General features: G+C 43.7%; 1 protein-coding gene across 1 annotated transcript in view; it reads right to left on the bottom strand.

Moving 5' to 3' along the window:
* Positions 1 to 23,280, bottom strand: part of LOC147009001 (high mobility group protein B2-like) — a 67,487-nt gene that overhangs the window by 21,181 nt on the left and 23,026 nt on the right. Inside the window, exons 2-3 of the mRNA XM_085864183.1 lie at positions 12,009 to 12,163; positions 1,099 to 1,244 (exon numbers count right to left, since the gene is read on the bottom strand). Of these exons, the coding sequence (XP_085720309.1) occupies positions 1,099 to 1,244; positions 12,009 to 12,163 (301 nt within the window). The remainder of the gene's footprint in view (positions 1 to 1,098; positions 1,245 to 12,008; positions 12,164 to 23,280) is intronic.

Genomic DNA, 23,280 nt, shown 5'->3' with positions numbered 1-23,280 from the left:
AGGTTGTAGTCAAGTTTCATCGGAATTGTGTGTGTTGTTTCTGAGAAGAAAGCAAATACCTCTTTTGGGGGGAGGGGGGGGGGCCTAACCCCCCATAAATTCCCTCAGACCCCAATTTTTCTTTTAATGCCGTTAACAAACTTTGGCACATAAACGGTGATGAACATTGTGGAAAAGTTTCACCAAAATCCGATGTGTATTTTCAAAGAAGAAGTTGAAAGCATTTGTGGACGGACGGACAGGCGGATAGAGTGACGACACGCCATCCCATAAGCTCCCTGGAACTACGTTCCAGTTGAGCTAAAAATTAGAAATTTGACCATTATGGTATTTAACAGTCCTTTTGTTCTGTTGCGGCCTGATCCATTCAGTGTTCCAGCTTCTCCATGAGCCTTGACACTAAACATAAATTGGACCACTGGACCTGCAGCTTATCTGGGCCCTGGCCAAATGTCACTTAAATTTGGTAGCATTCTGACTGGTTGGTCTGGAGAGGAAGGTTTTTGAAAGAATTTACGCAATTGTCCCAAACATTTACTAAGTCCACCATTTTGACGCACTTCCAGTCACATGATTGGCATGGCCTCCGCAATTTAACATCACGACCCCGCCCCAATGTTGTAACCCAAACTTGGTTGTATTCTGACTGGTGGGCCCAGAAAAAAGATTTTTGAAGGAATTTGCCCAATCGCCATTTTGACACACAATCAACATCAACAATGGCCGGAGAAGTCAAAAAAGGAGACGGACAGATGATGCGGGATGACAACACCTCATCTGCAATGCAAGTTCCAGATAAGATAAAAAAGAAAAAACTAGCCATAGTTTTCCTTCATTTCTTACAATAAAGCCCCACACCCTTTAATAAGTCATTTTAATTTAAAATGAAATACTGTATTAAAAACAGATGAAAAAATAAAAATAAAAAAGCTACATTTCATCATTCTCATTCAATTGAGACGAAATGGTGATCAAAACGGGTTTGTCCACCAAATTTGCTGCAAGTTACAATATAACTGCTGCACATCGTAGTAGGTAAAGGAAATTGAGGAAAAGAACTTCATTGCCCCCCACAAAAACAAACAAAAAACAACTTACGGAGGACGCTTTGGTGCATTCGGATCTTTCTTTTGCTTCCGTTTCATTCCCTTGGGTGGGACATAATTCTGCATTTCACGCTCATATCGTGCCTTGTCCACACGGGCCATTTCCTCAAACCGGCCCTTTTCCTTCGATGACATTACCTGCCAAGAGATTAGAACACATCTGTCAAGACATTCTTTCACAATTTCCAGCACCACAACCACTCCACACAACCACCAAAAATCCCTGCAACTTGCGTTTACATCTTCAATACAAACACCACCGTTGGGGACAAACATCTCGCTCTCTGCCAAGACGCCACCATCACAAGCAACTTCTACCTCTTCGCTGTAACGCCAAATTACAACAACTTCACTGTGAATTCCACAACCTTCTTTTACCTCTCTATAACCGCCGCATTTTTGTCGAACGCTCACTGCAGCCTCGAGGGATGCAGAGGGAACGAGACAGGTTATTTTGGGGAATAACTCGAAGCGTGAACGTGCGCTGGAGTTGGTTTGAGAATGTACAGGTAAGCGTGGGGATTTCTCTAAAATACCACATTTGAATGGAGGCCAGCGCACATTCGGGGCCAAAGAGCACTTCCGAGAACCATGGGCGGATGTTAATGTTGGGGCTCTGACACGTGGGCAGATCGAACGGCTGAGGCCATTTTCGGTTTTGGGGCACAGCAGTGCGTGGTCACGGCGGGGGATGACCGCTATGGGCTAATATGAAGGCTAGAAATCATCAACAGTCCCGTTGATCAGATTCTTAGCTCCTCCCCCACCCGGGACTCATAAAAGAGCAAACTTAGGTCAGTTTAGTAAGAATCACCAGGAGAGAGAACTCGCCAGACACGCCAAGGGACTGTGGCAGACTTTGGACCTCGCCAGGGAAACAGGTAGCGGCAAACGTCAGCGCTGAGCAAGTGGAGCCACGAGTCAGCGCAGAATCACGAGCGACAACTACGAGTAAGGGTTCCTCATTCTATCGGCGTTCAGTTCGGCTGCATCCAGCAGCAACATTTACACGTACAGATTCTTACATAACTCCAATAGGGTCTCTTACGCATTTTGCTCCACCATATATCTCCTGTCCACTGTGGTCGCACAAGAGCAATTGGCACGGGCAAGCCCGACCAACTGTTCTTTTCAGAGCGACCAACCATTCTTTTCAGAATAACTGTACAAACATTTTCAGAAGAGACATGCTTAGTCAAACATGGCAAAAACTGGAGTACTGCTTTGATTCCCTGCGCACGACAAACAGAGCTCACATTGAAGTGCATTGATGTGTGCACAACACTGAGTTTGTTTCATTTAAACCAAAGGGCATCGTATCATTTTTGGTTGTAAATAAATTAACAGCCAAAATTATTTGGGTCTTCTTGGAACACCATGTGTATATAAAACCAGGTAAGAGCATTTAAAAATAAACCATGCTATGTACCTGGCGAAGGTCTGCCTGCGTGCATGCAACTCCCCAAATACACATTCCCCCAACCTCCTCGTGGTCCACGCTAACCGTGCACGCGCACTGGCAATATACCCCATCCTTTAACTTACACACATGCACAGGTTTCTTAACACCCACACTGCACAGTGGCACATCCCTCGTGAGTTCAATTCCACAGCACGACAGCTCCCCACGGGACTTTGGCAATGCAGCACATATGCTCCTCATGTGCTGAAACACATGGTTCACAAAATGGCCAAACAACCTCCTCCACAGGGCCACACACCACGGGCCAAGATGATTTTTAGTATGCAGCCTATAGCTGGGTGGTTAAATCATATTCGAGGGGTGCAGCTGTGCTGCTGATGCAATTCCCCCATGACGAGCACACTGGTATTTATTTGGCTGACCTCGGAAAGATGACAGGCCTACCTGGTGTTAATTCAATGTCACGACGGGGGCTTGAACTCAAGACCCTGGAATCTTAAGCCAAGCACTATAATCGTTAAGCAAACACCAGGCCTATGGGCCATCATGAAAGTTTGAGTTCAGACCACACGCCCGCAACACCCGTGCACTGCACGCACACATGTAACTAAGCATGCAGGTATGTACACACCCCACATAGACATTTGTACCCACTGGTACCAAATTTGTATGTGCTGTCTACATACCTCTTCATTCTCAGCAACTGCCGACTTAATATATCGCAGCAACTATTTAATGAAAGTATATTTATATGAATATTTTGTAATGAAAGCAGATCGCACAAAACGGTGAAAAAGCAACTCCAGTACATAATTGCTGGAAATAAAAAAAAAAAAAGGCCCCTGTGGACTATCGCCATGACTTGCAAAAACACGATACAGAGCACAGCGTTGCGCTCAATGAAGTTACACTTTCTGCACATTCCTTAATCTTTTCCTCATTAAATATAATGTAATGGTCCAATCAGAAGAAAAAAAGGGGGCAATATCCCTGAGCACTCACATGGTATAATAATGATACTGAGGAAGAAGTCAACATGGGATGGAATCAGCAAAATGTACCAATGAACCAATGTTATTGCAAATACCTATTTTGGGGACCAACCCACCCGCCAAACCACCCCGGTAAACCCACTTAGATCCCAATTTCTTTAATAGCATGAAACTTTGATGCATCACGGGTGATGACGGTTGTGGTCAAATTTCATCGAAATGGCACATATAGTTTCGCAAAAGAAAGCAAATGCACATATTGTAGGGCTATCCCCCCATAAACTCCCTTCGACCTCTTTAACGGTGTGAACAAACTTTCGGACACCATGGGTAATGAAGGTTGTGGTCAAGCTTCATCAAAATTGTGTGTGTAGTTTCAGAAGAAGTTGCAAGTGTTTATGGACGGACGAAGCACCACCCCATAAGCTCCCCGGAACTATGTTCTGGGTGAGCTAAAATTAAGCTTAATGCTTTGCTTAAATAAATGCACTTCGTTTTAAAAATCAGCAATTTGTTAAAATTTTCAATTTCACACCAGATTGACACTTTAGTCCACAAGATCAGATTCTCAAATCAGATAAAATATTTCGATTATATACTTTAATTAGTCCATGAGAGTAGATAGATTTGGAAACTCAAGGCATGTTTAAATAGGCCGAACAAAATGGCAAATTACAACCCCAGCAGGTTGACAGAGCCGACGAAGAACGACGCCTCGATAAAGAATAAAAGGCCGTGAATAATCTTCAAAAGGGGTGTTGAAAATTAACCCAAACACCCAATTATCACTCATGCACTTCCTTGGAGTTATTTGTATGCATGCAATGTTTGGGGCCCCTAGGTTTCATAGTTTTGGAGTTATGATGCACGTGCACACACAGTTTATAGATGAAAGGGCCACAGAAAAGAAATCAATAAAATTACACTTTTGTACATTCTGGTTTCGGAACAGAATAATTTTTTGGGGAATATTGAATTTTGGAATGTTCATCATTCCAAGCCTTGCTAACACTGAACAACAAATTTCAAAAAATTTTTTTTACTGGAGATGTGTAAAGTGATTAAGACTAATTTGGGTACGCTGATTTCAAAAATCATAACCGTTTTGCTGTATCACGTCAGGATTTTCAGGAACAGAAATATTCCCATTGCCTATAAGTCAGGATTTCAATGAAATTTACATATGTCTTTAACATGTCTATTTCGTACAATTGTTGTTAACTTGTGTTATATTTCTTTCTTTCAGATAAAGATGAGTAGGCGTTCCTGTACCAATCATCCTGACAACTTCTGTTATGTCTGTGGTCGGTATACCAAAAAAGATCAACAGCGAAGTATATCTACAGCAGTGAAAATGAAGGTCGCCTACTTTCACTACTTCGGGTGTAAGGTGGGGGACCAAGAACAGAGCTGGGCACCACACATCTGCTGCACAAGCTGTCACATAACCTTGACTCAGTGGTTGGTGGGCAAGCGCGCGAGCATGCCATTTGCGGTGCCCATGATATGGCGTGAGCCGCAGAATCATCATGATTGTTATTTCTGCTGCACAAGCATCGCCGGCTTCAACAAGAAGAATAAAGGTCACATCAAGTACGCTGACTGAGTCTCTGCTCGTAAACCTGTGCCTCATGATGACGAGAACCCCGTTCCAACACCTCCAGCTGATCAGAACATAGCTGTAAGCAGTGGTGAAGAGGATGGTGATGATGAACCTTTTGAACCCGACACTCAAGAATCACACCTTCTGAACCAGGGAGACTTAAATGATCTTGTAAGAGATCTCTCGCTGTCAAAGGCGAAGGCAAAGCTGCTTGGATCAAGGCTGCAGCAGTGGAATCTACTTGAACCTAACACCAAGATATCCTTGTTCAGAGCACGTCACAGAGACATGGCTGAGTTCTTTGAGATGGAAGACACGATGACATTCTGCAGTGACATCAACAGTCTGTTGAAAGAACTTGGGTGTGATCACGATCCTGCAGACTGGCGCCTCTTCGACTCGGGGAAGAACAGCTTGAAGGCTGTTTTGCTCCACAATGGCAACGAGAAACCATCAGTCCCACTGGCTCACGCGTTCGGCATGACAGAGACCTATGAGACTATGCGGCAGCTGCTTGATTCCATCAAGTACAATGACTTCAACTGGCACATCTGCAGAGACTTGAAAGTGGTGGCGTTGTTGTTAGGGCTGCAGTCAGGCTACACGAAATACATGTGCTTCCTTTGTCTCTGGGATAGCAGAGACAACAAGAATCACTGGACGAAGAAAGATTGGGAAGAGCGAAAAGAGCATGTACCTGGTCGACACAACGTGAAGCATGTCGCCCTTGTCGACCCAGCCAAGGTTTTCCTTCCACCACTCCACATAAAGCTCGGCTTGATGAAAAGTTTTGTACGGGCAATGGATCTGAATGGGCGTGGGTTTTTATACCTCAAGGAAAAGTTTGGCAACACCTTGTCGGAGGCCAAGATCAAGGCTGGTGTCTTTGTTGGACCGCAAATCCGACAGATTATGAAGGACGAAACTTTTCCGACAACTCTAAACCCCAAAGAGCTGGCAGCGTGGAGGAGCTTCAAAGCTGTGACGGACAACTTCTTGGGGAACGAGCGCGCGGACAACTATGAAGAAATAGTGCAGCAGCTGCTGGAGTCCTTCAGGAAACTTGGCTCCAGGATGTCCCTGAAAATCCATTTCCTACACCAGCACCTGAACTTCTTCCCTGACAACTTGGGAGCAGTCTCGGACGAGCACGGCGAGCGATTCCACCAAGAGATTTCACTCATGGAGACGCGTTACCAAGGGCGGCACAACCCGAACATGATGGGCGATTTCTGCTGGTTCCTGCATCGTGAAACTGACACAGAGCAGCACAAACGCAAAGCCAAATGCCTAAAGCATTTTTAATTACATTCTAGTGGAGTTTTTCTGTAATTTCTATAATTTTGAAGCATTCATGATGAAATAAATGAATAAATGAATTTTTGTAAATTTCATTGAAATCCTGACTTCTAGGCAATGGGAATATTTCTGTTACTGAAAATCCTGACGTGATACAGCAAAACGGTTATGATTTTTGAAATCAGCATACCCAAATTAGTCTAAATCACTTTACACATCTCCAGTAAAAAGATTTTGTTGTTCAGTGTAATCCAGTGCATTTTGACTTCAAGATGGGTCCCAGGAGAGGTATCGACATTCCCCAAGGCAATAAAGTGCATCAGTTGCCATACTTCAGCAACGATCCAACAGCTGCAGTCTGGTCATGGTTTTAAATTGGAAAAATAGCTCCGCAAAGCAGGCGTAACCCCTCAGCCCATGCATTGTAAAAGGAAGCAGTGATATCACGATGAATCAGTGAGAGCACGTTGGACGACATATCGAAAATCAGACTTCAAGATGGCTACCGTGGCGGCTCGTGAAAATCGCAGTGCGCCCATTTTCGAAAGGAACATTCCTCGACTCAACCCCAACACACCCTGCAAAAAATGGATTTAATCGGACAAGGTGTTCTCCTCGAAATCGACGGAAACCAATTTCAAGATGGCTGCCATGGAGGCCACATTGAAAATCGCAGCGTGCCCATTTTTGAAAGGAACCTTCCTCTACTCAACCCCAACATACCTGCAAAAATGGATTTAAATCGGACAAGGCGTTCTCCTCAAAATTGACGGAAACTAAAAGTTGACAGACGGACGGACAACGCCTGTGACGACAATACCCCTTTTTCAGCCTAATTCGGGCTGAGGGGTAAAAACTGAAGCTCAATGATTGTCAGTAGCAGCTCATAGAGAGTTGACCAGGAACATGACAGCAGTAAACCCTTCAATATCAGGGGTTTCGACCAATCGCGGGCAACGTATCATGCACAGATTTCGTTATTGCAGCACTTCATTTCAGCCAATCGCGGTGATTGAGCTGAGAAGAGTCATTGTTTGGGTCTATGTGTGTGATTACCTCCCTTTACGAGCCTTTTCTTCTTTCTCGCACACCACCAATTGTAGCATTCAGAACAGCATATGGGAACTAACCTAAATTTAATAACGAAGTCATCAAACAGGAAATAACGTACGGAGATCCTGAAATATTCGATCTACAAGATCTCCTAGACACACAATTAATAATGGTGTCAAAATGTAAAACTATGGACAAAATTAATCATGCCAAAAGGCTGAGAAAGGTTATGACATTGTGCAAGTCAGCAAGAAGCAAAAGTGCAGTATCTGTGGGACAGATCAATGAATTGACTATGTAAACACGAGTCAAATATCCTTTTATGTGTTCCCACTCGGCAAAGTGCGAAAGGCTCATTTCAGTCCCGTGATAATCATTGAAAGGATGGAAAAAGCTCTTCATGTTCAGATCGAGGATCAAACAGAAAATAAATGCCTTTGAGTAGACCGGTGTACTGGAGAAATCATTGCGGATTTACTGTTTCGACGAGGGCAAAAGGCTCCAATTCAACCATGACTCATGGAACTAACCAAGGTGATGGAAGGGATAAATACTGGAGCAGGTTTTTAACGCTGAAGAGCCAGCATAATTTTGGCAGAGAATGCCATCTCGTACATTCTGTTCAAACAGGAGTTTTACCCTTCTTCCTTCTACGTGGCAATGCAGCAAGCGACTTCGTCATGCTTCCGACGCTCTAACAGCCATGGCAAGTTCAACATTAGCATCTTTTTAAGCTCCACCCTGACCTCACTTCCTCTCAAAGCATCATCATCATCTCTGAGCTAAGGCTTGTGTTTTCTATTTTTGGCAGAGTGCAGTACGAACAAGTAGGTAATATTGTAGCGTCGACTGCCCAACCAACATCGAGCTGTTGCTGCAGGAGGTTAAAAGTCCCACGATGTCAAGAGCGGCTCAATTCCTATGGAGACAACGGGTGCACGGGGTCGTGAGGAAACATGACAAACCTTAAAGCTTTTAAACCCAACAAGCTCATTTCCCGAACCACAATAATAAAAAGAAACAGGGATGATTGAACTTGACAGCGATGGGTTGTGGTGTGGAAGAAAAGGAAAATACAGAATCGATAATAAATAATTATGTACAAATAGGTACAACATCGCTAAAGAAACGAAGTTGCCTCAAACCAGACTTGGTCACAGATGGGAAGAGAATAAATAAACCATCAGAGATGGGGAATCCCCCACCATTGAATGAAAAAAGGTCATACATATTCCAGATAATGAGGGAGGTGAATTGGAAACAAGACACTATTTGGTCATCATCTCGAAAAAGTTCCCCAGGTGTGAGGAACGTAGTAACCAAAAATAATTGAAATCAGATAAGCGGTTTTCCATTTATTACAAAATACTTTTTTTTCAAGATGGCTGCTGTAGTGTATTGGCAGGGCAACCTTCACGACTCTACGTGCCTCAATGCTCTCCGGACATTACAGCTGCCCCAGTCGGCCATCTTGGATCCGGCCACGCCCAAAATCAATAGGGTTCTTCCTTTTCAGGTGGTACATGTGCGACCCAAATTTCAAACCAATATGGGGAAAAAACATTTTTTTCAAGATGGCCACCCTGGTCGGCCATGCCCAAAATAAATAGGGTTCTTCCTTTTCAGGTGGTTCATGTGTGACCCGAATTTCAAATCGATATGGCGAACAGTTTATGAGTTATCACACTCACAGCTATAAATGTTGACGCCGCCCCAGTCAGCCATTTTGGATCCGGCCATGCCCAAAATCAATAGGATTCTTCCTTTTCAGGTGGTTCATGTGTGACCCAAATTTCAAATCGATATGGCAAACAGTTTATGAGTTATCGCACTCACAGCTATAAATGTTGACGCCGCCCCAGTCAGCCATTTTGGATCCGGCCACGCCCAAAATCAATAGGATTCTTCCTTTTCAGGTGGTTCATGTGTGACCCAAATTTCAAATCGATATGGCAAACAGTTTATGAGTTATCGCACTCACAGCTATAAATGTTGACGCCCGGACGGACGGAGGGACAGCCGGACGTCCTGGGTGACAACAATATCCCCTTTCCGCCATGCGGCAGGGGATAAAAACCAGGGGACTCAGCTCCGGGGCAGCAGGGACGAGGAGCAGGATGATGAGGCAAGCAAATAATGAAGAGATGGGCAGGAGATAACCATGACGTGGAGATGAAGCACACTGGCAGGTTGATGAAATGGGGCACAGGCAGGCAGGACGAACACGGGCAGGCAGGACAACCTTCTCAGAGAAAGCTCTCCGCTTTTCCCTCAGAACACTTTCTCTCTAAATCCCGACAGTCTTTTATTCCAGTTCTCCTCAGACCAAACTCTTTTCCTTTGTCTTCCCCGCAGACTCTCAACTCTCACCAATTCCTCTTTCCTCTCATCGTCGTCAACTCACTCTCCAACTCCCTTGATCACCATCTCTTAACCAACTGCCTTTTTAGCTCCTACCTTTTCTTCCTCTTCGATAACGCTCCGCCCCCTTTTTGGAGGCATATATAAACTCCGCCCCCTTTTTGGAGGCATAGATAACTCTGCCCCCACCTCTTTCGTGTCAAGTCTCCCGGTACCCCCCCCCCCCCAATAATTCCTAACTACTTATTGCCATGCACCACCCTCTATGTGGCACACAGGCAGACAAGTCAATTCTTAAGCCGACGTTTCCCTAATTATACATCGAGATGGCCATCTACTTGCACGTGGACCATGCGATTCTTCACCATTGAGAGATAGGGCTAAAAACGATATATAGCACAGTACATCAAAAAGTTGCGTACGGATTCAGACGAAACTTGGAGGATAGGTTGGGTGTGTAACAAGGACGAATCGATTCGATTTTGGTGACGCTCCAAATGCAGATATGGGAATTTTTTCAATTTTTTTTTTTTTTAAACCGAGTCTTCACCATTGAGAGATAGGGCCAACAATGATATATAGGATATTTTAAAAATAAAAGCAAAAAATTATTGGCTGCAATGTTCTACTGGATCATGCATTGCGTGGTGGAGGTCTCTACCAAGTGCCCTTCTAGTTACCTCTGCCACCGAAGGTATAGGAGGTTATGCTTTCACCCCTTTCTGTCTGTGCACAAGATATCTCAAAAACTTGTGGACAGATTCGGATGAAACTTGGTGGACAGGTTGGGTGTGTGACAAGGAAGAATCGATTCGATTTTGGTGAAGATCCGAATCTGGATCTGGATACGATAATTATACAATTTTAAAAGCGATTCTTCACCATTGAGAGATTGGGCCAAAAACGATATAGTACTGCAGAGCATGATATTTCAAACATGTATTGGGCCCGATATGTTCTCGTGGATCAGGAAATTACATGGCGGAGATATGTGCTCTACCGAGTGCCCTTGTAGTTTACATGTTTATCTCAATGTTAACTTGCTTTATTTATTTCAATTGTAATGTGTGTATGTGTGGCTTCCGTCAATATTTTCTCGAAGCCCAGGAACCGAACCCCCCTTTTCCCATTGGCCCTTGGCTTCCATGATCACGGGTTTAACTATCGCGGCATTTTCCAGGAACATAGCCTCTGCGAAATGGAAAGTTTACTGTATTTTGTGATTCGGTGTTCCAATGTAATGACAGAGAATGCATTAACTTCAAGTTATCTTGCAGAACTAATGTTTTATTGTTTTAAGGATTATTACCTCAGTCGCCAAAGATGGATGGAGGTTAGGTTTTCACTCTGGCCTGTTTGTTTCTGTCTGTCTGTGAGCAGTGTATCTCAAAAAGTTATGGAGAGATTCAAATGAAACTTAGTGAACAGGTTGGGTAGATGTCAAGAACAAGCAGATTCGATTTTGGTCAAGGTATACATGTGAGATGCAAATCCAGCCCATCAGTGGAATACAAACTCGAAACTGTTCAGCTTGATGGAGGTATGCGCTCTACCGAGTGCCGTTCCATTTATGGGAACAAAATGGTGCCTCGTCATTCATTGGAATAGATGATAAACTTCATGGCTTTTCAAGGGAACATTGGCCTGTGTGCCCCACTGGGTCAGGGTCATCAAGCACCACACCGTTAAGAGATCAGAAAGCTGCAATTTCACATTGAAATGACTCATCCACTTTTCTTTTTAAACAAGCAACCATATACAATAGCTTAAAATGATGCTTGATAGCTGAGCCACTGGTCACAGGTAATGTTGAGATCAAGGGCCATTATTTGTAGAAACATTACAAAGATGGTCACATAGTAAAGGGTAACAGTATAAATATATTCATATTTCCTGTATAGGGATTAACCAAAAGCAGTTATGATCAGGAGGTGGCAAGGACAGGTTTGACTGCACATACAAACCTTGTTGGCAAAACAAAATTCAGGTAAAATATGAAACCTCAGATACCCAAATTATACAAAAAAATATCCTTGTACAAGGCTAATTTTGTAATCCTTTAAATTAATTACAAAAATATAACAATAATAATAATAATAATATAAAATTAAAGAAAAATTCATTTTTTATTTTAAGCAAGCATCCCAGCAGATTTTAAAATCCAAAATCACCTTCCAACGCTCAGAGCATCTCTTTGAGAATTCGGTGAAGTTGACAGGAACCTCTGGGTGCTTCTTCTTGTGCTCATCCCTGCATATATGCACAAAGCAGGCATAAGATGTCATTTTCCCACGAGGTTTTGTTGGATCATTTTTCCCCATAATGGCTGAAAGAGGAGGGGGAAGAAGAGAAAAACAGGAGAAGGAAAAGAAAGATTAAGATCTAAAACTTTAAAGTGAAAATAAATAAATAAATAAAAACTGCCAAAAATGATGAACTCACTCAACTGTTTATCAACACAAAAATTTCTTTCAAAAAAAATAAACCAATGTCACCCGCAGGGTGACCCGTATCTTGCCAAAAGGTGACCACGTGTGACTTCTTTAAGGTCACACTGAGGTGAACAGAGCTGCTATCCACCAGGAGTGACTCCTTGAGGAATATCTGCCTACGAGAGATTCCGATGAGAATCGTTCTACAGAATAACCATGAAAAATATGCGTTTGCCTCATAACGTCACCAAATGACGTCATAATGTCTCAAGCTTGACATATCTAGAAAGCACTCATCGAGGTGTTCAATTTGAGGTACTACACGATATGGTTCCTAAAACTTGAAAATTTGACCTTGGGGTCAAATATGTTTGACCTTAGGCGCTAACCATGAAGGTCAAGGCCAATCACCACCAAAAATTAATCAGCTGAGCGCCAGACCATGAACTATATTCCCATGAAGTTTGAAGACGATCCGATCAAAATTACTTAAAAAATAAGGGTTTCGTCGACTCCCCTGATTTGCGACAAAGTGACCTTGACCTTTGACCTTCAAAATTTTATGTGCTGAAAGGGACCTCTATAGGCCTCTGATATACAGTTACAAAAATTTCCAATGATAACTGTGCTCTGCAGATTTTTTTATACGTGATTACAGACAAACAAAAAAAAAAACATATACAAGCTGACTAACATATCTTGCAAAAACTTCGTTTTGGCAAGATAATAATAGAAATAACTCCAAGTATCAATAAAAGCATCGAGCCTTAATGCAACATCCCAGGACTGACAAGTTGGCCAAGAGCTACACACCAACCTCCAAAATGTCGAGCCGTTGTCAGCTAACTGAGTCAAAGTAGAATTAAAAAGACCAAGTGCCAAATGTCTGAATGGCAATATACATGGTTTATATAAAACCAAGTTTACTCCAAGAACCATATCCTGTGTGCAGATTGTGCACATTGTTGTGGCTCTGCAAAGCCGGGACTCCCACAAGGAAATGGCACCCAACATACAGCGGTCCCGAGACAGTTATTTCATTCAGTTAGCTCTTCTATTATATCTAGTGGGTACATGGGAGGGATGACATGTGTTGCGTAGGGCTTTTAGTTTGGTCTTCAATTCCCCTCGATATTCTTTCAATTTAACTACACATACCTCTTCATGCACGCATGCATGCCACACCAGACAAGAACGTATACCGCAGCAGCCTCAAACGAATATGCACACCCTTGCCCATTCAAACGACACGCCATTCATCGACAGACGCCTCACCATAATCATCACAATGCCTCCTCAAAATCCTCAGAGAAACATATGCTCAACCTGCTCGCCACAATTATTACCTTCGCATTCTGCGAAAGGTTATGTTTTGGTCGGCGTGTATTTATTTATTTGTAATCTTGTGATTCGTATAACTCCCAAAGTATTAAACCGAATTGCATGAAATTTGGTGGGATGATTGGTTATTAGCCAGGAAGCATTCGATTAGATTTTGGGATCCTTCGGGTCAAAGGTCAAGGTCACGAAAAGGTCAAAATCGTCTTTTTACGATAACACGGTCAATTCTTATTCAATTTGCATGTAACTAACGCCAAAATGTTCAGAATTCAACGCCTCACCTTGTGATATGCAATATGACACAATGACGCCCATACTCTTGTTACCGGTTAGGGGTCAAAGGTCAGGGCGGTCATGACCTTGAAAAATATGCGGTTTTTGTCATAACGCGGTCAATTCTTGTCCGCTTTACATGAACCCAGCACCAAAACGTTCAGAATTTAATGCCCAATCTTGTGACACAATGACGTCAAAACACATGTCACCGGTTGGGGTAAAATGTTGGGGGGGGGGGTCACGCCCTTGAAAAAATATGCGGTTTTCGGCATAACTCAGTCAATTCTTATTCGATTTGCATGAAACCAGCATCAAACGAGATTACCTTCTCTTGTTGAAACGTATTCGCCGAGCTTGCAAGTGAAGACTCGCCAAAACGACGGGAGTTGATTGTTGTTTAGTCCGTAGCCCCCGAAAGTCGGGGGGGGGGTCATGACATTATAGATATGTGGTTTGTGTCATAAGACCATTCATAAGAAACCATTTCCCCACACTCATACCAAGAACAAAAAAAGTAGTGGCGGCTAAGGTATGCGCTCTATGAGTGCCCGTTCTAGTTACAAATGCTTCAACCTCCTCACAACAACCAGTTCAACGTCCTCATCAGGAACACCACAGATCTTCCCCCACTGCAATCCTTTGGAATGCCGAGAAAAGGAGGACATTGCGAGCCAGAACATATTGGCATGTAAATCGAAGCACAAATACGTGCTGGGCTCATTCAACGACATCTGGGTTGCCCTGGCGCACTGCTAAACAACACTTGAATGGAGCCCAGCAAAAGTTTGTGGGTAGAGAGCGCTCCCAAAAACCCATGCCCCATATAAATCCCAGAGCTCTGTTGCGTGGCCAAGCTTGGGAGCGAATGAAGCCATTTTCGGCTCTGGACACTCTGGCGGGGCAGGGCTACTCAGGGTGGCATCTGCGCACCAATGAGAACTCGGAAATGCCAATAGGGCCTTTTGATCCATTTTCCAGCTCCTCCTTTGCCCTGGCTCTAAAGATAGCGGCAGAGCCAAGAACAGATCTGACTCACTCACCAAGCGATAGCAACACTAACCGAGCCAAGAGAGCAGCACGAGTCACCGAGACAGAGCCAAGAAGCAGTTATCGAATCATTGCCAAGGAGTTGCAGAGACAGAGCCAAGCAAGCAGTTATCGAATCATTGCCAAGGAGTTGCTGGGGCATCAGCGCTCGGCTTCCGCTGTGTTCTGCAGCCAATACTCATTCGCTCACATGCCACATCAATCTATCCGCTCACACTTTTGTCTCATCTGCTGTGGACGAAAATCACAAAAAAGAGCAATTACAGATACGCACTCCTGCACCATAGACACCCCCAGTTTTCTTCCCTCTTCCTTCCTCCTAAGCGACTGGGAAGCATAGGTCTGTCGGCCACACCAGGTATTGAACAGGTCGAAAACACCTCAACTGCCTCTCCTTTTCCTTACTCTCCAATTTCCTCCAACTCGCATATGCTGAAACACCTCAGTTTGTTGCACAATGCACACGGCTAGTCATTGAATCCTTGAGTCAAACAATTACTCCTTATTAGTTAAGTACAGCATGAGGATAGCTAAAGGTTGTGGACTTGTTTGTGAGAAAGAAAAACATTTAACATTACAAAGGTGCAGGTAAGTTAATGAAACCACGTTACTCGAGTTTCCCCACTACACGGACACTTGTCCCATCGACATGGAAGCAACTCTTATGCCAACGAGAGAGATCGTTGGGATGGCATTGGAGACATTCAAGGACATTCTATTTGATTCGGCCTTGCCATTTGTTAACCCAACTCCTAGAAATGAATCAATGACAAATGTGAAGCGGAAGAGGTTAGAACTACCAACACCATGTCTGTTAAAGTTCCACACACACACCATCATCATCATAACCACCTCTGGCTGAACCTCATTTACATTTGCTGTGAGAACAATGAACATCTCCAATCCACAATGGTCCACTTTGAAGTTGCTTTGTGATCAAATGTGATGTGCTTTGGCAGCTACCTGAAACAACCCTATTTCATTTAAAGAATAAGTGAAACATCCAATGCCACACAATCTAAAAAGGCTCCCAAATTAACAGTTCAACACATTTGATATTTGCTTGAATGACAGCAGGTGGTTGCATGGGAGAATGCTCACAACCACACAAATCGACTTCAATAACTCCCTACACAATTTAAGATTTTTTTTAAACCGACATTACAAGCATGCATCACTAAACTGGGCAGTCTCATGTCCACTGCCGTCTGCCGTGATGGCCATCTTGTTGCAACTTTTGTAATACAAAGCAAATGTTTAGCTCAAAACAAAACTGGCAAATAGTTGTTTTTTCTTACTTTGTAAAAAAGCCAACGTATTTGACTTTTCAAATGACCTGGTAAGCAAAAGTATATGACAAAGAAATACAAACAATGGGTCTTGATGAATTTGGTAGGGCTGCTACCCCCCAATGTTTTCCTGAGGTACAATGCCACTTTTGAACTGAAGAAAGGCCATAATGTGGAATGAGTAACGAGCAGCAAAGCAAAAACAAAGCAGAACTAGAGGGGGAGCACTCTGGAGAGTGCAAAACCTCCGCCGCCAATACTGCTGGGTCACTTAAGTGAACCTGATATCCTATTCATTGTAGGTCAAAACGGATCAGACTCTACTGAACCACGATTGAATAAACTAAACTAAATCGACGCGTATGTAGAAATGGCAAAAAAATAAAATCGAAATTTTTTAGAAAAAAAGTTGCAAATTTCTTTTTTCTCCAACATTTTTTTTGGGGGGTGGGGGGGGGTTGGAAATCACTTAAAACATGTAGAAATGCAAAAAAATATATTCAAATAAAATCGAAATTTTTTTGAAAAAAGTTGCAAAATTTTCTAAGTTTTTTTTTTTTGGACCAAGTCCAAAATCTTATGGCATGATCCTTGGACCATACCTCATCCCCCCACCAAGTTTCGTCGAAATGCATCCAGGAGTTTTTCCGTAATACTGTTCACAAACAAACAAACGAATCACTCATGGAGTGAGGAAGTTGTTTGAAAATTTATTATAACTTCATTGCAGTCACACGGATACAGCACAAGAAACAGCATTTACAGTTCAGTCAGTTGCCATCATGAACAACATTTGAATGTGGAATGTGATGTCAATGGTTTAAGTCAAAAACTCCATCATCACCTCCACCTCCTCCGCATAAAAACAAGCAAAATTGACACACCTGCGTGATGGTAACGTCATAATGGATTGGTACGATGTGGAGGGCCTTTCATTGTTAATAAAACTGGCCTGCACTGCAAAATAATACATCACTTTTGCAGAATAGTGCCATTGGCGCCTGAGACGAATTTTCGGTGTCAGGCGAACTATTGAACCGGAACAGTCACAACGAAGGCCTGGATATCTCATGAAAGAGTAATATCTGAACTACATTCTCACCAAGTTTGAGCCACATATCACAAAAATTGATGGAGATATGCGCTTTCAAAAATGGCCAAATTATGACACATTTTTGCTGATGGGATCCAGAATACAAACCGGAAGTTGATCAAATTACGTCAGCTAATGGCCAATCGTATGTTTTACATTCCCTAAAAGTTTGAGTGAAAAATATAAAACTTTCGAATTTTAAGAATTTTTTTGTCATGTAAATGGGCTTTTCAATGCAAATTTCAAACATTTTGTGACGTCACAATCTGGATCCGATCCGGTTGAAACATGGCAGGGTGAAAGATATTGTTGTGGTTACCAAATTCGCAAACCACCATTCAGGTCCCTTAGGTGAGGTATCTCGGCAAGTATATGTGTAGTTAGGCCCAAACCCGTTGTCTAGTGGGAATACATGTCATTTATGCGTGCTGCGACTCTTCAGGATAGCCGTTTTTCTTTTACTATCTTTATTTTGGACCAACCGCCATGATTACCACCACAACCACAACATCAACCACCAACCACAACACCGCTTCACCACAACCGCCACGACCTTCACGTCACACCTCGCAACCGTAGCATCGCCACCGTTCTTGCCCCGCTGTGGGTACCGGTGTTGGACTCGTGCAGGGCGCACGTTGAACAGCGTGTACAAAATCACGGATTTTGTGCTTCAAAAACGGATCAAAAACGACACACGCCCACTTTTTGCCGTCCAATCGGTGAGCGAGGGGCGATTTGGCCCCGCCTCCAGAACGATCGATATATGCAAATTTGTGGATCAAAAAGCCTTCACGCCCACTTTTTCTCGGGCCAATGGGGAGCGAGGTGAAATGTCAAAGGGAGGGGGTCAAAGGCGAAGCTACGGGGGGATAAAAGGACCGGGTTCGTCAGTCAGAGCCGGGTGGAAGTCTGGAGCCCGAAGCCTGCAGTAGCTGGAGAAGCTGAAGAGAGTCGAACGAGGAGAGCCCAAAGAAGAGTCCAGGGTGGAGAGTCCAGAGGCGGAGAGGCGGCAGCGGCGAAGGCAGACGAGGGGGTGCTCGCGACGGTGCCGGGAGCTGCACGCCCGAGGAAGGCCGGCAGCGCGACCTGGCCGAGGTGGAGACGCACACCAGGGATAATAAAGATCCTCTATACCCCGAGCATCAGCAACCCCCTCCTGTTTCCCCCCGCGCTGAGATAGTGCGACCAAGGGGGCCCCTTTCCCACCCCCCTGCCAGACACTGTCCGCGAGGCCCGCGGAGTGAGGCGCCATCGCCGCTCCGCGTCTCATCACCAGACGGGTAGGGGCGACCCGGTCTCGGCCTCAGGCCCGCCTCATCCTTGAGGGTATTTCTTTTCCTTGGTTTTGGGTATGTGTTGTCGGCGCCGTCTGTGAAGTAGAATTGTATAAGTGTTGCCGTGTGCTCGGTAGTCGGTATTAGCTCTGCATTGTTTTCTCTTTTATATTTGCTTTTTGTGTAAATTGCATTGTGTTTTTTCTATGTGCTTTTGGTGGAATTGTATTTGTGTGCTTCCCGTGTGCCGCGAATAAATGTGCTTTATTATTGAACTGTTCTCCCGCTTCGCTTCGTCTTTTTCTCCCATTGAATCCTCATCTTGCTTCACGTAAAGGGTTGGTAGTGGGCTGAATACGCCCGATAATTAATCAAACCGTCGAGGTCGACGATAACACCGCTCGGTTATCCCGATAGTACGGAACGGGTCGCTTAAGTGGCCCGTGTCCGAAGTCGACCTGCGGCGAGGTGCGATCGCCCGGTCTACCCTCCGCGTGGGTACTTAGGTAGGTCGAATTTGGCGAGCAACCCTATCCCACGCGGGGGCTGATTGGCTCGATCGCGGTGAGACCGAAAGGTCCACCCGTGACTGGTTCCCGGCGTTAGTCCGAGAGGGTCACGACTGGATTGTCCGTCCGGCGGGCGACGTGCCGCGATTCGAGTTACGTGGCCGTCGGCACGCCGGCGGGCGCGAAATCCGCAACAATATTATGACCCTACATAAGCACATTAAATATCTAAACAATTGAACAAGAAATGGCAGAGAAATTATTTTTTGAAATTTCGTCCCATGTAAATGATTGGGATTTTTTGAAACTGTGAATTTTTCGTGACGTCATCATTTGATCCAGGTTCACCCAAATTTATAAGTTCAGTCCTTGGGTGATTATCTTTCATGTCAAAATGTTTCGTCGACATATACACAAGGACCGCTGAGAAAAATCGATGCACACACACACACACACACACACACACACACACACACACACACACACACACACACACACACACACACACACACACACACACACACACACACACACACACACACACACACACACACACACACACACACACACACCTGTACAGTGACAGAAGTTGTCTTCGACAACTTAACAAACAGAAAGGGGTAAAAACAGTAACCTCCATCCATCTTCGATGGCGGAGGTTAACAAGAAAAAGAGCAATCAGATTACAGCCTCACCAGGATGTTTTTGCTGCTTCCACCTTTAAAAACTAAATATATAGAAAGACCATACGGGGTAACCACTCATTGATAGCACTCCTGATATTATTCTCCTCTGCACAACAGGGGAAATGTGAGGTCATAATAGTGGTTGGGATGTGTGGATTTCCTGTACACCTCAAAATCCAAGGAGCAGTCACCATTCATGTGAACCTTGCAATCAAGAAAGGCAACATGATCACTGTTGTATGGTTCCTGTGTGAACTGGATGTTCACGTCCACACAATTCAGGTAATTAAATAATTCTTGCTGTTCACACTTCTTTTTAACCAGAAAAGGTATCATAAACATCTGAACCACAACTTGTGTGTCAAACCACTGGAATTCAACAGCACAACACTTTCAAACTTTCCCATGTATAAATTGGCAACAATTGGTGAGATGTGGGAGCTCATAGCACAACCATGTTGTCTAAAAAAAACTGGTCTTTATATGAAGTAGGTCAAGCCACCATCTCCACAAGGAGGCTAGTACGGTCCTTCATGACGTCCTTTTCAAGGCATTCACAAACTACAGACAGGGCACCCATTGTCGGGATGGAGGTAAACCGAGCACCGACGTCACAAGAAACAATACTCATCTTCCTCAACAATTAGGTTCTTGGTCTTCAAAACAAAGTCTTCTGTACTACGCACATGATGATCGGATAAACCAACCAGGGGGGATAATAATCCTTCATACAAATTTAGCATTATGAAACATGCAATAGTTAACACTGCTAGTACGTATGAGGGGAATCCGATCCGGCTTGTGCATCTTGGGAAGACCAAAGAAGGTGGGGATACGAGGTCCCGTGTGTGGAGTGAGGAATCGTTGCGTTTCATCGCTGAGAGTACCCAATGAGTGCATATTATTAACCATTGAGAATACTTTCTTCCCAATACCAAGAGTACAATTGTGACCAAGCTTCTTGTATGGTTTTTTTTTTGTCCTCCAAAAGGTTGACACATATTCCTCCTCATTCAAAACGACTACACGTCTGCCTTTGTCCACTGGTACAATCACAATGTTCTTCATCCCTGGTAAGGCTGCGTATGGCCAAGCGTTCTGCCTTTGAGGTATTCAGCATCGATATATTTGCGTAACGAAGTGAAGTGCTGACATTGTAACGAAGCTCCTCCACTTGCAATTAATTAAATTTCGCCAAGAGAATGGCCGACTCAGTCACAGCTATGTATTCTGAAATAGGAATCTTGTCGGGAGTAATGGTGTAGTTAAGACTCTCACTCACACAAACTCCAAGAAAGATTTTTCACCCACAAATCACGATCTCCCTCTCGATTCAACCCACTTTTGGCACCCAAGTTCAAATCCAAAAAATAAAATTATAATAAATCCCTGGATTCATCACGCAATCTCGCAAACTTCTCAACATGGCAAATTTCCACACATTCATGCTAGATTAGCTGCACATGCTCCGTTAACTCCTCTTTCAAAAGTACAGTGGGGGAACCATCATGGAAATGCCACAGGACAGACATTTAAATTGATCACGCAGAACCTTCAGATGAAAATGTGTCAATTCCTTCCCAATTCATCCACAGAACCTATTTTACCCACCTTCCATAGTCTTCAAGATACACAAGCCAGATTGCACTCCCCTCATATCTACTGTTAGCAGTGTGGACGCTTGTACATATAATATTGCTAGATTTGTGGTAAGGATTATTAGCCCCATAGATGGTTTGTCCGATAATCATGTGCGTAACACAGAAGACTGTTTTGAGGAAGAGCCCATCATTTCTAATGACGTTGGTGCTCTGTTTACCTCCATCCCGACAATGGGTGCCGTTTGTAGCTTGTGAATGCCTTGAAAAGGATAGCACTCTTAAAGAACGTGCTAGCCTCCAATATGGATCAGATTGTGGATATGGTGGCCTGATGCTTGAACTCGACCTACTTCACATACAGACCAGTTTTATTGGGGGAGGGGGGGGAATGGTTGTGCTATGGGCTCCCCATTGTTGCCAATTTATACATGGAAAAAGGTTGAAAGTGCTGTGCTGGAGAATTACAGTGGTTCCAAACCTAAGTTGTGGTTGAGGTATGTAGACGATACCTTTGTGGTTATAAAATAGTGTGAACAGCAAGAATTTTTTTTAACGACCTGAACATCCAGATCACACAGGAACCATGCAATGATCAGGTAGCCTTTCTTGATTGCAAGGCTCACATGAAAGGTGACAGCCACTTGGATTTTGAGGTGTACAGGAAATCCACACATGCCAACCACTATTTGCAGTTTGATTAACACCACCCACTGATGCACAATTATCTGTCCTTCGCACTCTTCTGGCATGTAGATACTATTCCGACGACAGAGCAGGGGAAATGACGTGATAAGGAGAATATCAGGAGCGTTCTCAGCAAGTGTGATTACCCTGGATGGTTTAAATATGTATTTATTTTAAAAGCAGGAAGTAGCAAAACCACATGAAATGTAGTGAACAACAGGACAGCTCAAGAAAATATGGCATGTGACCATTCCGTATGTGGCTGGGCTATCAGAGAAAGTGAGAAGATGCTTCACTAAATTTTACAATGTACCATCATACAAAGACTGCAGAATTCTGTGCAGCCATTTAGTTCACATCAAGGACAAGATCCAGAAGGATAGGAAATGAGACTTGGTGTATGGCATGAGATGTGGAGACCCATCATGCACCGAGACCGACAAATGAAAAACTCGGCAAATCCTTAAGGCCCGTATGAACAAACATCAGCGTCCAGTTTATGAAGAGGCTTTGAACACACACGAACGTGCATGGTCAGAGCTTAGATAAGTGAAGTGGTCATCTTAGACAGAGGATAAATAAAAAAGTTGTTTCCTCAAAGTGTAAAGGAATCCATTTGAGAGAGTTGAATCACCAGCTCTCAACAAAATGGCAGTTTGCAATTTCATCTGTCACATACGTGGGACAAAACTCACATCTCTTCCACGCCATTTGCAATTGTCACGTGACACCCGGATTGGTCGCTAGACCAACTTACCTTACCACTGGCCAAGGTAACGCAGCTATTCTCAAGCTTCTTTTCCACTTTAACATCTGAAATGGCCAAGGCGAGGGGATTCTCGTCGAAACGGCGTCTTTACAAACTATCAAGCCCAGCTTTATTAAATTATAAACTTTTACTGATCATAAAATGATTAACATTTGTTGCCAGGGAGCTCCACCAAAATGAATTTCTAATCGCATCCGATTACCTCCACCACCGAGGGTGGACGGAGGTGATGTTTTCAACGCCAGTCTGAGCAGGATATCTCAAAGGTTTATGGATGGATTCTGATGTAATTTGGTGGACACATTGGGTGGGTGACTAGGACAAAGTGATTACATTTTGGTAAAGATATGGATATGAGAACTTTAAATGATTCTTCAACATTGAGAGATAGGGCCAAAAAAGTGAAATATCGCATGATACCTCAAAAAGTTATGGGTAC

This window comes from Eptatretus burgeri, chromosome 18 (assembly GCF_056783735.1).
Source record: "Eptatretus burgeri isolate ZD-2024b chromosome 18, Ebu_testis_v1, whole genome shotgun sequence".
NCBI lineage: Eukaryota > Metazoa > Chordata > Myxini > Myxiniformes > Myxinidae > Eptatretus > Eptatretus burgeri.
Note: the sequence above shows the minus strand (reverse complement) of the source record. Positions and strands in the feature narration are given on the sequence as shown.